Raw genomic sequence first — 15,873 nt, 5'->3', positions numbered from 1 at the left:
CTTATAATTGGCATCGCAGCAAAAATAAAATTTGCATGAACGAGTTGAGGCTTGTCCTTGGCAGGCTGTTTGTAGATTCCATTTGAGATGGCAGTCATGAAATTAACATGTATCTCATTTTGATCATCGATGGTCCTTTCGATTGATCCCATATATGCTCCACATTCATAAGCTACAGCTACCAGTTTTCCAATAGCGAAGCGCTTAGAAAGACTAACATTACGACCAGGAGAAATAACCATAGTTTCAGGTGCCGATGTACTGGGATGTGGAGCTGCCGTTATTGGGATGGTTTCAAGAAAATTTGTTTTAGTTTCAAAGTTGAATGTATGAGTCGTTGAGCAACTAGTATAACGACAAGAAGGAATGTCGGTTGCCGTCTTTGGTTTGATGTAGTGAACACCATGGGTGCCAGGCAGAATTGATATTCCTTCCCAGATCTTGTCAAGTCCTTGCTTTTGGTGGTTCTGCAGCAATGTCTTCTTTTGACACAAATATGACATCGACAGCCTCGTTTGAAGATGCAGCCGCATTGAAAAATTCAACGGCATTCCTCGCTTCGACTTTGCCAGCTTTCACACGTGTCAATACAGATCTTGTCACACCTCACCCACACCATCAACTGTGCTTTTGCCATGGCTGGTAGCAAAGTAGTTCCACTCAAGTGAAGTATCGAGTTTTTTTTGTAGATGATACAGATTAGAAAAAGATAGTTTGACTTGAACAGTAACAATAATTAAAGGGATTACTAGTTTCAGCTATCACGAGTAGAAAGCGATTTGTTTGATGTTTCCCCTAAAAGCTTCCTAGACTGGCCTGTTTTTCCCTCAACAAATAATCTCTTCACCACTCAATAATCAGAGTAAATGTTGAGTGCAACTATCTATATATATATATATGTATATCTCAGTATGTGTGTGGATATATCTGTGTGTCATTCCCGCTATAGCTTTAGCGCATGCTGATTATTTTACAGATGCGGCCACGTGTCACGACGCCCCTGTTAAGAAATATCTTTCACAAGGTTCAATTACTGTATTCTTCCGGCTCGGACAAGTATACTGTATTCGTGAAAAGAGCCTCGACATTTTCTCACCTTTCGGTCAGACAAAGTACGATATCTCATTTTTACATTTGCACCAGTATCGAGAGATAATAGTACCCTCTTATTCAAAGTTTTGACGGATATCTTCTTGGTGGAAAAGTAACCTTTTTGAAACACAGACACTTCCATGCATGAATTTCAATTGCAAAAAACGAATATTTTTTGTGTAAGTTTTATGTATGTACCTCCCAAGTTAGAAAACAGATAATTACGTAGGTTGATGGCATTATAGCCAATTCAGATTTCGTGATTACGCAAATAAGTAAAATAGCAGCACTCACTCTGATGGTGGTGAAAGTATAATAGTTTTGTAAAAGTAAGGAACGTTGTAGAGAATCGTTTTAGCTTCGTAGTGATCACAGCTTCACATCGCTTTATCAATACACAAAGTATAGATACATTAAATTTATTGCATGGCAATGTTTTTTAACATATTGGAGAAATAAAATATGTAACAAACTGTTTTAGATAGAATTTGAAATTGAAAAAATATTGTTTACATATTATGAAGCAATATCGGCATGTTTCGGTAAAATGGTTGGCCATAGGTCGATAGCTAAATTTGTACATGGATGTTATACAATAATCGTTATTATTAATTGAACATATTCAGGATTTTTATTTTGTTTTCTCAGTTGGTAATAATTGTATCATTACCGAATCATCCTTTATTGTAATCGTAGAAAAACCGACTTAATTTAGCTATCAGAGCCTACTTGCTAATTAAAAAACATTTATATCTAAACCCTTTAATAGTTGTTTTATTCTTTGTAATTTATTTGGGCTGCACAAAATCTTTTCCTCATGATGTGAAGTTTGAAAGTTACAGTTTGACAAAGTTTGTAAACCTTTACGGTTGTTTATATTTTCTATTAAATTATTTCAACTACACAAAACACTTTTCTTATGGTATGTAGTTTATAAGTTAGAATGGTACATGTTGTTATATGTTAAATACAAATCAATTTTCTTACCAAAGGCGTTCTTATTACCCGGACAATGTCGGGCAGCACAGCTAGTTTTTTATATGTCTAGGACCTTATAACAATGCTCCGAATATACTTGTAAAAATTAATAACAATTTGTAGCTACAGATTTCTCACTTCTGGACACTACAATATGTTGGACACTACCAAAATGAATACCAGTTTTTTAAACTGCTGAACCACTGTGAAACAGAAGTTTTGCTATTAAAATTACCTATAGAGGATACTAACATAGGATTTGAAGAAAATAAAATTTGATTAGTGTATGCGGGAACTTTTAGAGGTTTTCCCTTCTGAACACTACGCGGGTTTATATGTTTTTCTTGTGTTTATATCTTTTAGGATTAAAGTTGAAAATGACATTTTTTTTCTATTTAATGTGATTATTCACAATGTTAGCATGCATTATAATTCATAGTGTCTTTGAGAACAATTGTATACTAACACAAAATGACCATAAGGGATATCAATATTTTTTTTAATTTGAACTCTTTCGCTGAGACACTATCTTTGATACTTTATATATATATATATATATATATATAAATTGTTTCCTCACTTCGGTTAACCCGTAGTTTCTGCTCTAACTCGGGTCTCCTACCAGAGACCTGGGAGTTTGAGCACTCGCCTCAAGATCTTAGCTGTTCCCAGTAGCGCACTTTTCTGTAACTCACTTGATTTGATTGCTGTTGGTATTTGGGCAAGCCACATTTTATGCGCCGCCGGTGTTATTGCGCCCAGTGCCCCAATGATTACTGGGATTACAGTTGTTCTTACATCCCAACATTTTTCAATCTCTTCTCCAAGAGGGAGATATTTCTCTACCTTTTCTTTTTCTTTGCTGTCTATATTGTAGTCATTGGGTACTGCTATATCTATTATAGTAGCCCTCTTGTTCTCCTTGTCCACCACCACTATATCTGGTTGGTTTGCTAGGACATGCTTGTCAGTCCGGATGTAGAAGTCCCAGAGGATTTTAGCGCGGTCATTTTCATTGACCTTACCAGGAGTTTCCCACCAGTGTTGTGGTTTATTAAGGCCATACTTGTCACATAGACTTCTATACACAACACCTACAACATGATTATGCCGCTCAGTGTATGCATTTCCTGCTAGCTGCTTGCAACCACTGATGATGTGTTGTATATATATATACATATATATTTAATATATATATAACTATATATATATGTGGCAACATAAAATTTAAAAAATAATAGTATCATGGCCTGCAGACTTTTAGCTCCATTTTGATACCCATATTGTAGGTGTACCTTGAATTTTAAAAATCTTTCACTAAGGTTGACGTTCATACAGAATTGGCCACTTGGCAGGTTACGTACATAAAACTACAAAAAAATGTTCGTTTTTTTTGTTGTAATTGAAGTTCTTGCATAGAAGTGTGTGTGTTTGAAAAATGTTACTGTTCCGCCAGAAAATATCCATCAAAACTTTGAATACGGCGATACTATTATCTCTCGATACTGGTACAAATGTACAAATGAGATATTGTACTTTGACCGAAAGGTGAGAGAATGTCGAGGCTTTTCTCACGAATACAGTTTACTTATCCGCACCGGAAGAATATAGTAATCGAGCCTTATGAAAAATATTTCTTAAAGCACATAAATTACATAATTTTTTTTATTATATATATTTCAATACATCAGAGTATTGGCTTTCGAATGAGCCTATATTCAATACACAAAGAATAATAGAACTATGAAAAATGGGGTGTCAAAAGTACGTCCTGCAAAAAAACACTTGATTCAGGTACGCAAAATGTGGCATCATAATTCTCATTTAGCCTTAGGTCATCGATCCCTTTCGCTGCCATTGAGGCTGCTAAACCCGGAGAGCGCTAATAATAAACTAAGATTCTAGATAATCAACAATGCCCGCGATCGTGCTAACGCCCGACCAATACAAACACATGTTCTGGGTTAATTAATCATGCTTCAATAAATGTACTGTCGTTGATAAAGGTAATGAAATCACATCGATTAAATTATGACCTGCGGTTGCGTGGCCCTAGGACTAAATGTCAATCGCACTTTCGCGAGATCGCGCAATGCTTGAAATTAATTAGTCTCAGTGGTCACCCTGAACATCGCATTAAAAATGAAGAGCTAGTGCATAATATCATCGGGAAAATATAGTATGGTTCTTGGAGTTTGAGGTACTTATCATAGAAATAATATGTACATGGAGAACTAAAGACGCTGATTCCTTTGCCATCTTCATTCGTTCTCTGGAGTTGTCCTATTTTCGCCTGTCATTAGCGTCACTTTCGAAGTTGGTAAATAAGCCGTAAGAGCACACAACAACGAATATGAGAATTGTGATGTCACAATTTTCGAGACTATGCCAGTAAACTTTTTCGCGGTAGAGCTCTGGGGAAATCCTATAAACACCAACCAATGTCTGTCTCACCATAGCAAACAATAGCTCATTCGAAAGCCAAGACTCTGATGTATTGAAATATACAATAAAAAAATTATGTAATTTATGTGCTTTAACAGGGGTGCCATAACGCGTGGCCGAATCAGTAAAATAATCAGCATACGCTAAAGCTATATCTATAGCCGGAATGCGTACAAACATGTCCACGGACATACTTTGAGCAATATATATATATAGATGTATAAAACATTTGTAATTAGTTTTACTTCGCAGGATCGACTTTGCTGTTTAAAAAAAAGGAGCAAATCGGAGTAAATGAATGTCGAAGATATGCGCTCCTATCAACTTATTGAAGTTGATTAGAAAAAGGAGAAATGTTGTCGATGCAAACCAATAATACTGCAATTACAATGCAATTCTCAAATTGAAAAGTCAAGTCGAGTTTTCACCTCTTTGCATGGCCAAAGGGGTGAATTTCGAGAGATCTTGGAACGGATTAGGCAATTTACATGTATTTTACTGTTTGTACAACGATAAATCACTATAACGTAAGTGTTCCTGGAACAGATTATTTACGTTATAGGAGTGCTTACTTTATTTATACTGATGCTACCTTCTGTGCAAATTACTCATCCACACAAATTTGCATATTCAACTAAAAATATTACCCTCACTTTTAGAAAGCTTCACAAATCTTGTGCTGCCAAACTAAGCATGAGACCATGCCAATTAATTGTCAGCACCAAATATAACACACCGTATGCAGGATATACATGTACTGATGTACATATAGAAAGTAGGCCAGAAGCTCAAAACAAAGTAATTTTTCTCTACCCTAAAAATTATCACATTAAAAAAATATTTGGCTAACAAATGAAGAAAATAAAAAAATAAGTAAAAAAAGGATTGAAAAAGTTTATTAGAAAGTTGACACATAAACATTTGTTATATGTGGAGTGGGTAGGATGAGAAACTCAACATGTTTATAAATGATCGACTGTAAAGCCTGGTTCCCATATACGTCGCAAAGCACCGGCGACAGCACCGCAGGCTATTAGCGGTGAAATGGGAACGTATGCGCCGGGGACCGCTGGTAGTTGCCGGCCGCATCGCAATAGTTTAGCGCTGTTCAAATTTCGCAAACTGCCGCAGGCAAAACCTTCCCGAAATGCACTGTACGGGTAAAAGTCACCAATATATAGGAACGGCATGGCGGAGCGAACATCTTATTTGATTACGCAATTATGTTTACGATACTATTAACGATGTGGCTTTTATGTGAACAGATGCCGCCAAGCCTAGCGTCACAAACGTTTTGCTGCGCATGTTACATCCAAAATCTCACAATCGATATGGGAACCAGGCTTTAAGTGTCAAGGGAGACAAACCTTAGGTGTCAAATTTATCTTCTTTGTATGTAACGAGCATAACTAGAGTCACCTTCCCATTTATTTGCTTTTATTACTTTATACTGCCTTAATCTTCCCAAAGCTATGAGTACCTTTACCTGTCTTTTTAAAGGTATGAGTACCTCTATCTGCCTTTCTAAAGGTATGAGTACCTTTATCTGCCTTTCTAACAAGTATTTTTTTAACCAACTGCTTTAGTTTTAGATAAATTTCTATAATTCTATATATTCAAAGATCAAGTTCTCATATGTTGAGAATCCGCTAAAGTTGCTATGGATTTATTTAATTGGTAAATAATAGTTATTTGTTTTTATTTAAAGCTATTACTTGACCTCATTGAGGCTAAAAATTATGCTGGATTGGTTGGCATGTCATATTTATGGGCTAAACAATGTTGTTATTTTATTCAAAACCGTTTTAAATTTTAAGAAAAGAGAAAACTTTATCCCAAAAGACCAGTTAAAATATGATGTAATAAATTGGGATGCAGACTCCACTCGTATAGCTATAAATCCACCCATAGGTTTGAGAGAGTTTAGTTTATCTGAAGTGCTCCCAATCAAGACAGAGAATCTCACCTAATGCACTACATTGTAGCATGATTCTTTATGTAGAATTTCCATCACAATGTGATTTTGCTTTTTCAGTTCTTTTTAGCAGCTCATTGTAGCCATCTCGAAATATGTGTTGATTTTTTCTCAATATATTATTGCTGGTTATTATTATTACTATTTCATTTGTAATAAAATAATATAATTAACATAACTATACAGTAGGCCTATATATTATAAGTATACAGTAAATAATATAGCATTAAATAAATAGCATAGTGATTTATAAAATGAATCACAATATTATTTATATTATTATTATTTATTGTCAATATCTTTAGTTTTTAGCAATACTTTTAGTGAAATATGTATAAAGTGAATACAGATCTAGTTTCTCTGGGGACAGAGATATAGCAAATTATACTTTTTTTCGCTGACTCTAGCTGTAAAATAATTAGTCAAAGGGTGTGGTTCAAGCTGGAAACCACATAATAGTAATTGTTCTCTATTCTTTGAAACTGTATTCACAAGCCGCTGTCTTTTAAATCATCCGTCATGGTGATAGCATAAAAATTATGCCAATAGCTTAGCAACCTGTGATTAGATAAAAATTGAATTTTCTTTGCTTTTGAAAAGCTCTCTAATGCAGGTTAATTTTCTAGCTCCTTGCACGCAGCATCTATTGGGAATTTTGATAATCTAAATTGCCAATAGACGCTGTCTGTATCAGATTTATAAAATTAAATTAGTTACTACATAGTTTATCATGTGAACTGAAGGCTGTGACCACTCATGCGTATGGAATGAATTAGTACGTATTGTTGGACCGTGGAAAGATTCAATTTTGTAAAAAAATGTCGCAATTGTAACCTAACTCACTTATGATGGATGCTCCCATTTGTCTGGCTTCATTGTCATCCAGGCTGACTAGTTGATCATTAGCTTCTGCCTTACATACACACCATCTTACTACTGGGTAGTGTTGGGCTTGTCCCGCTAAAGCAGTTTTATCGCAGTTTTAAGGCAACACTCGCTGGAAGCAAGGTACAGATTTTGATTTCATCTTCATGAGTTTTTTGTTAGCAAAGTCAACTGTTGCTCATCAGAATGTCATAGCATATCCAGGTATCATTTCTTGTTTATTTTATTTGTAAGTATATCCAGGTATCGTTTCCTGTTTATTTTATTTGTAAGTATATCCAGGTATCATTTCTTGTTTATTTTATTTGTAAGTATATCCAGGTATCATTTCCTGTTTATTTTATTTGTAAGTATATCCAGGTATCATTTCTTGTTTATTTTATTTGTAAGTATATCCAGGTATCATTTCCTGTTTATTTTATTTGTAAGTATATCCAGGTATCGTTTCTTGTTTATTTTATTTGTAAGCATATCTGGGATCATTTCGTTTAATTTGTTTTTAAAAGTAACTCCAGGGATCATTGCCAGTTTATTTTATTTTTAGGGGAAATGGCAGTAAAAACATTAGTGGCGTTCGACTTCGATCACACAGTAGTTGATGGGAACACGGATATTGTGGTTAGGCAGCTATATTCTGGATCATTGCCTACTGAAATCGAGGCTTTATATAATGCTCAAGATGGATGGACTGATTACATGGCCGCCATATTTGCTCTGCTACACCAGACAGGCTTTACTCAGTCTGCCATAAAGGAGTGTATCATCGGCATCCCTCTTGTACCTGGTATGAAAGATCTGTTTGATCACTTAAACAACGACCGTTATGAAGTCATCATCGTTTCCGATTCGAACACACTCTTCATCGATTGGCTCCTGAAGGCCAATCATCTAGACAAAGTCGTGCACCACGTTTACTCGAATCCTGCTGAATTTGATACCGATGGAATGCTGACTCTGAAATATTTCCAGCTACAAGACTCTTGCAAACTGTCTTCAAAGAATATGTGTAAAGGTTGGTATAGACCCTTTGACTGGTATTACTAAATAAAACTATCTGACTGCCAACCTTGAACATAGTTTATACGTAGTACTACTTGTATAACTGGTTTAAAAGCTCCTCTGTCATTGCATGCGAATAAGGAATATTGATCGTGTTTGCGTTCAAAGTTTTCTACTCCCCTTTGCTCTGCTACAGCTTTCTTGTGCTATTTTTATGATAAATCGTCAACTTAACTAGATATATCTTGTTAAAATTCGCCTACGCAGTGCTTTGGCACTGTCTGGTTCGGTGCTTTCTTCTAATGGCATCGGCACCGATACTTGCATTTGTTTGTAATGTTTTTTCAATATTTACATCACTGTTATCTCATTGGTTAAGCCGATATGAAGAAAAAAAAAGATTTTATACTACTTCTGGCTGCATCTTGAAAAGTCAATCGGTGAGCTGGACATTTGGGAAGAAAAGTTTTGCACACTCCACCTGTACACCCATTCATGCCTAATTGCAGAACACGAAAATCACAGCGCATTGCGTTTATTTAAACTGAGTTAGCACTCTAGTCATCAAACGATAAAACTTCCTCTAGGCATCGGTAGGTCAAAACCACATCGTATTGACAAATATATTTACCAATGTGAATAAACCGTGTCGATTTGAGGGCAAAAACAACAAAGCCGTATCTCACAGGTGTTGTTAGGAATTAATAATTCATTTTTCAACTACCTATTTTATGGGTTAATGGCAATCATTTTTGTGGTAAATCACTAGTAGAATTTCACTCAAAAGGAAGACTCTATGAATATGTGTGAGTCTTTCGTAGCCCTAGATGATTCTCAAAAAAAGGCGGGTCGAGTCGGAAACAGGTAATATGGTATCAGCTTTCTAGTCAGTAGGAAACTTCTAGGTTGCTTGATCTGAGTTTCGTAGGTTGCTACACAGCTAACGCTGTCTCAAGTGTACTTGAGTTGCAGGGTTATCGGCGTAGTCACTATATTTCCATGACACGGTTAATCCTCAAAATGGAAACATCAAAAACGTGCAAGTCAAGCACGTTTTGTTACTCACATATTTTTACCGAATGTTTCATGTTTGTGAAAAATGGAAATGTCACTCGCGAATGATGTGCAAGCAAATGCCATGCAAGCTATTCCATTTTAAACATTTTCTACACTTTGGCCGTTCCTATTTAGATTTGGGCTGTTCAAAGTGTGACTTTTGGCGTGAAAATCTTTCTTGTTGTAACGGAGCACCCGTGTTTATCCGCAACACATGGAAGCTTATTAAAACATTTCCCACGGTAACCCATAGTGTGCACAACTCCCAATCTGTACCTTACACACAATGGAAACATAATGAGTGAAGCATTTCCAGAGATCCTTTAGTTCAGTGTTCTCTACCGACTTGTATTCAATAGTAATCCTTTTCTAGTCTTGTCAGGTATCTGCTCATCCTTATTCTAGTTCAAAGTTGTTGATCACTACTATAAATACTTAATGTTATATAATAACTGGGTGTTGACACACCCAGTTAAGTTTTACTACACAGTCAATGATATTATACATTAAGTATGTATTAGAGCGTTGATGGAAGGCTACATAGAGAGGTGGCTGCACCACGTTTTCTGTCACCAGTGCTCAGCAAAGGGCTTCCGTTCCAATGCTTCAATAACAAGGCTAAAGGTATGGCCACACGTGTCAAAAATTTCAGAGGTTTCAGTTTAAATAGACGAAAAACACGAAAATTTTCGCCTGAAACTCACAAAATTGTCAAAGCTGTGCAGTCATACTGAAATCCTTGCTGAAACACTTTCAATTGGCTGAGCAAATTATTAGCAAGAGTGATTTTAGCAACTTTCGCAATTTGTTTAGTCCTGCGACGCATATACTGACATGCAAGAAAAATACAAATGCAATTCAAAATAGTAAATATGCGACTGGTTAAAAAATGTGTTATATTTAGCGCAATCTAATTAATTGCATCGCATTTACTATGTTGAATTACTTTGGCATTTTTCTTGCGTGTCCCTAAATGTGTCTCAGAATAAAAATAATCGCGAAAGCTGCTACAATCGCGCTTGCTAATAATTTTTTCAGCCAACTGAAATCGTCATTGATGATTTTGATGTGCATGCATCACATTGATAATTTGGTGAGTTTCAGACAAATGTTCTCGTGTTTTTCGTCTATTTCGTGATTTCGAACGAAACTTCAAAATTTTTGGCACGTTTGGCCGTACCTTAAGCAAGCAGGCCGCAAGTTAACAAATATTTGCTATTTTTGGTAATACCTGCGCTAGTGTTGCTGTTTCCATCGGGCTAAGCTTGCTACGCAGCTATTAAACTGAAGTTTCCAATCTCAGGCATAGGAACCCAAGTCCTACATTGGCTACAAGGGCCAGGATCAAACTCTTCAAATCACAACTGAACTTGTTGTTTGTGAAAAAATAAAGCAAACATGACATATTGAGCATTCCCGAGGCAGTTTAGTTGTAAACCTTCAGACATCGGGTAGGGTATTGTTTCTGCTCTATCAAAGTTACGTAACCCTGATACCAAGACAATTTTCAACGGCACTTGTCCAGTTTTGTATCACAAAACGAGTTGTTGTATGTAAGTTGTTGGTTTGATGATTTGGCTAATAATTTGGGACAATCCCCAGCATGATGTAGTTCACTGATTCCTGCATCATAATTGATAGTGTCTGAAGCAGTGGCAATTATTAACCCATTTAGCAACCCCTATGGACGCTAAACCCCTATGGACGTTGTAGTCATGTGTCTCTCACTGTCTTTTGACATTTGTCACGCAGGAGACATCGTTGAGAACCATGTCAGGCAAAGGCAGACTGAAGGTGTTTCATTTAGCCGAGTTTCTTATGTGGGAGACGGGTCTAATGATTACTGCCCTGCACTACGCTTGTCAAAGACAGATTATGTATTCCCGCGGGAACGTCATTCTCTAGAAAGGAAGATCAAAGCCAATGAAGCGGAAGTAAAAGCTAATGTGATTGTCTGGAAGACAGGTTCATGCATCCTCAGTGCCTTGAGAGAAATGGTTACCACTCAGGAAAAGTGATATTTGCTGCTTTGACTTTTGATGGTTTTTCACTCATTATGGATCTATTTTAGTTTAGGCTATTAGCCTGTGCCCAGCAGCTTATGTAGTAACATATCATTAGCGTTGTTGTAGCAATTATTTATTCCAAATATTTGCTGTCAAATATAGTTGTTAGGTTAACAGCGTTTTCACGTAGTCAATGTTGAAACAAAATAACTGAAACTGAAAATGTAGGAAAATAGGCAGCTCTTTTTGCAATGTTGTTGGTGATCAATACTTCATGAACTACTAATATAATTATGGTCATAACAGTATGTACATGTATATCAAGAATGGATGAAAAGTTCTCCATGTTCCATATTAGCATTAAAGACGAACTTTCATAAAGTTGTATTAGTTTTTATCGGGGAGTATCGGTATTTTTCTGTCATTTGCGATTGGTTATGATGTTTGAGGTGATCTGACTGACATGTTTCAATGTTAAAATCTGCAAAATCACAGTTAAAAAGCTCAGATCAAGTAAAAGTGCAATTATAACGTCTATGGTTGTAAAGAAACTGACAGAGTAGAGACGAGTAACGACACAACTTGAACACAACCGATGTCAACTATAGCAACTTGTGACTTCCTTTCGTACCAATTATTTTGCTGAGATTTTTAACCGCGATCAAGTTTTGCCGATTTTAATCTTAAAACATTTTGGCAGCCAGATCACCTCCAACAGCAGAAACCAGCGAAAATGAAAGAAAAATACTGATATTTTATGAAAAATTACTAAAATTTCGGTGTAAGTTCATCTTTGAGCCGAAAACATGCAGTTGAAAACTGAGCTCTCTTGTCACACAATTCTATGAGTCATGCATTTAAATTTCATTCAGGTAAAATGATATTGAAATGTTTTGAACTTTTTTAGCTTGTTTTGTTGTTTGCTGATGTTTTAAAATAAATTTACTTAAATGTAGATTTAAGTGTATGTTAATTATCTGTATCTAATTTTGATCGTATGACAATATATTGCCAAGTTGCAATCTCTTGATCACGTTAGCTTTTTACTCTGATTTCCTGTGGTTTTGGGTTGTGTGATCCCCTACAAGAGATCGTTGGCAAGTTTGCTAATTCCATAACTGGTTTTCTTGGAACCATAACAAACAGGCCAATGGGTGTAGATAAAAGTTTATTATACAGTGGATTATATAGATGTCATAGTCCATTGAATATATTCTATGTATCCTTACTAATACAACTATAAATTGGCAAAAGGTTATTTTCAAATTTCGGAATATGTTGTGTTGCCAGTGGGGAAATTGTAATATATATTATTAATAGTTTGGAAAATGATGGAAACATTAAGTTATGTTATGGTATTGTTTACATTCTGATCTCAAACAATGTAGTTAAAGCTGTTGATATTTTAACTGTTGGTGGGCTACTATATCAGGTGGATGCACTCATAGGAATTCAAGTCATCCTTAGTTTTCATGGTGACCTGTGACCTTCGGATACCTTCCTCCTTTTTAGATACAGCGGTCATTGTCGGGATCATATTCCATGCCATTGAAGCAGTAGGAATGTAAATGAACTTGGGCTGAAGAGCCATCAGGGTTTAGCCTTGGGTACACCATTCTGTATCGAAAAATAATTTTGCATACAATCTAAAAGGTTAATAAAAGGTCGTAATAACCATTGAAAATTTGCTTTGTCCAAGATAAACTTACACAAAATTTTAGTAAATTTTATCAGAAGATATCGGTATTTTTTGATCATTTGCAATTGTTTTTGATGTTTGAGGTGATCTGACTGCCAAGATGCTTCCATATTAAAAAAGAAAAAACTTGATCATGGCTCAAACGCTCAGAAGAAAAGCATGTAAAAATGACATCACTAGTTGTTTCTATCGTTGCTATAGTTGATATCGGCTATTGCATTCAAGTGGCAGCGTTATGCGTCTCTATTCAACCAGTCTCTTTGCAACTATAGACATCATAGTCACACTTTCTTGCTTCATGCATTTTAACTGTAATCCAGATTGGTCGATTTTAATCTTGAAACACCTTGGCAATAAGATCACCTCAAACATCAAAAGCAATCAAAAATGATAGAAAAATCCTGATAATTTCTGATATAAATTACTAGGCCCAAAACTTAGCCGAAGTTCATCTTTAATGAAACGGGAATAGTCTGTCCACCCAATATGGATATTGGTACATACCTTGGGTTAGGGGTAAGGAGTGTAGTACTTAGCATGTGACCTTGGAGTGTCAGTCGATCTTCTAGCGCGGAGAGTAAGTATGGGTCAACATCTTTTGCAGCGCTGTCATACACGATATCTGTTGGCCATGTAATAATCAAGGTATTATTGCTGCATGTAACCTCTGGAGGCTCTTGCTTGTAAGTTTTGCATACTGCAAAGGGACACCCACTACTTTAGTACATATCCATTCAGTTCCGCTATAATCTTTCCACATACAAAGAATTGCTTGCCATTTTCATCAACAGAAATTAAAAGATATCGTATTAAGAAAGTTGCAAGTTACAAATCTTTAATCTGATAGTTTTGGCAAGTTAGTCGCTGTGGTTTATCTAAAAATGAATATGCTCATAGGAGTTATCTCCCATCATTCATATAATCAGTTGTTCATCTATAACTTTTTATCCGGCTAGTGAATTACCTTTTAGGGATTGCCGCTAGCACAAATTGTCCTATGTTAGAATGAAACAATGTTGGCATGACAGAACCAGCCTTGGGAAAAGTTCGTCAATGGTCAGACGACTCCAAATTCAGCACAAAATCTCATAAAAATAATTATTGGCAATTTAGAATACTCCTTATGCACACTTACTTCCTTCACATATTTCATCAAGCTTGAGAAGTTGATTTAAGGCAATGTTTTCAACCAAAGATAACGTTGCGTTGCCTTCGAGAGAACTGCACTCTACGTCAGCATACTCTGCTTGGAAAGTTACTCTCCTCTTCACGTATGGATCTACAGTTATGCAAAACATGTTTAGCTTGATGGAGAGCAGCAGCTGAAGATGTGAGTAGCTAGTTTTTGTAATTACAGATATGCAAAGGGTTGTCTTTTTCTACAGTAATCCCCCAATAGGAGAAAGCAACTCCCATCAAGCTGGCTTGCAAATTGAACTGTGCTTTTGAGTTTTACATTTGTTTGAAGTTTACTTGTTAAAAAGTAGTTTTTTGAAGATATTTTTTCACCAGCTACTGGACAAGATAGAATCTTAAAAAAATGGTAATCAGGTTAAAACCTTGTAAAAGCGTTTTTTTCTGTAAAGTACAGCTCGTTAGCTTCAATGTCCTGTGGTCATCATGTCACAGAGCTGTTAGGTGAGCATAGGAGAAAGGCTGAGTTTTTCAAAATATTCCATGAGTCAATTAACATTCTGATGAGTGGACAGGAAATAAATCGGAATGTTTTTTCCTCTTTAGATCTTATGCCCGAGAAAGCTCGACTGTGTTGTTTCGCTTTGTTTTAATTTGCTTCCAGTTTGAGTAGTTTCGCTTTGTTTTACTTTGCTTCCAGTTAGAGTAGTTTCGTTTTCTTTTACCTCGCTCCCAGTTTGAGTAGTTTTGCATTGTTGTACTTGGCTTCCAATTTGAGTAGTTCCGCTTTGTTTCACTTTGCTTCCAATTTGAGTAGTTTCGCTTTGTTTTACTTTGCTTCCATTTTGAGTAGTTCCGCTTTGTTTTACTTTGCTTCTAATTTGAGTAGTTTCGCTTTGTTTTACTTTACTTCCATTTTGAGTAGTTCCGCTTTGTTTCACTTTGCTTCCAATCTGAGTTAATCTATAAAATTTTGGCCAGTTCGTGGATGATATATCGCTTTTAGTATAATTTCAGGGTTTCAAATCGACTGGACTACCTATTCTTGAGATATCCCCAAATACTGAGGGTATTTTAAACTGGCCGAGAAATTAAAAAATTGCTACTGGTAAAATATTAGTTTTTTATGAGACACTGACTGAAATTCTGGGCAATGAGGGCTGACAAAAATAAAAAACTTCTCAGCAAACTAGTTGTTTTTCTATTCATAAAAACATTTTACTATTCATGAGATTTGGTATACGGCAATCATTATGTTTTTTTCAGTTACCTCTATAAACATTACTTTTATGGAGTAGTGTGAAATAAGAACTATTCACTCTATTTGATTTTAGTTTTGTAATATTTTAAGTGCTTTTACAGTGGATGGAAAGCTGTTAATATGGTCCAGGATAAGGAAAAATGTGAAGAGGGGAAAAAAGGGAAAATGGAATCAAAGTGCTAAATTATGTACTTTATTCACCAAACTGAAATAGTGTACATCTAGGCATTGCCCTATATGGTGTTGAGAGTACCTAAATAAGTATGTCACACCTGTCACAATAATGGAGAAGTAGCAGGCTGTGCCCATGCTTTCAGTGTAATACGGGTGGTTCCCAACTGGC

The 15,873-nt window shown here is 35.9% G+C and overlaps 1 protein-coding gene across 3 annotated transcripts in view; it reads left to right on the top strand.

Annotated features, from left to right (window-relative positions):
• Positions 1-15,873, top strand: part of LOC137387277 (probable phosphatase phospho2) — a 393,003-nt gene that overhangs the window by 11,425 nt on the left and 365,705 nt on the right. Inside the window, exons 1-3 of one of the 3 annotated variants that reach the window (XM_068073629.1) lie at positions 7,317-7,579; positions 7,920-8,387; positions 11,183-11,558. In XM_068073629.1, coding sequence (XP_067929730.1) covers positions 7,522-7,579; positions 7,920-8,387; positions 11,183-11,448 — 792 coding nt within the window. In that variant the 5' untranslated portion in view covers positions 7,317-7,521 and the 3' untranslated portion in view covers positions 11,449-11,558. Of the gene's footprint in view, positions 1-7,316; positions 7,580-7,919; positions 8,388-11,182; positions 11,559-15,873 lie in introns of those variants that run through there. The other 2 variants (XM_068073630.1, XM_068073631.1) reach the window with 2 other exon arrangements.

The sequence above is a fragment of the Watersipora subatra genome, chromosome 2 (assembly GCF_963576615.1).
Source record: "Watersipora subatra chromosome 2, tzWatSuba1.1, whole genome shotgun sequence".
Taxonomy (NCBI): domain Eukaryota; kingdom Metazoa; phylum Bryozoa; class Gymnolaemata; order Cheilostomatida; family Watersiporidae; genus Watersipora; species Watersipora subatra.
This window is presented reverse-complemented; position numbering and strand designations above follow the sequence as displayed.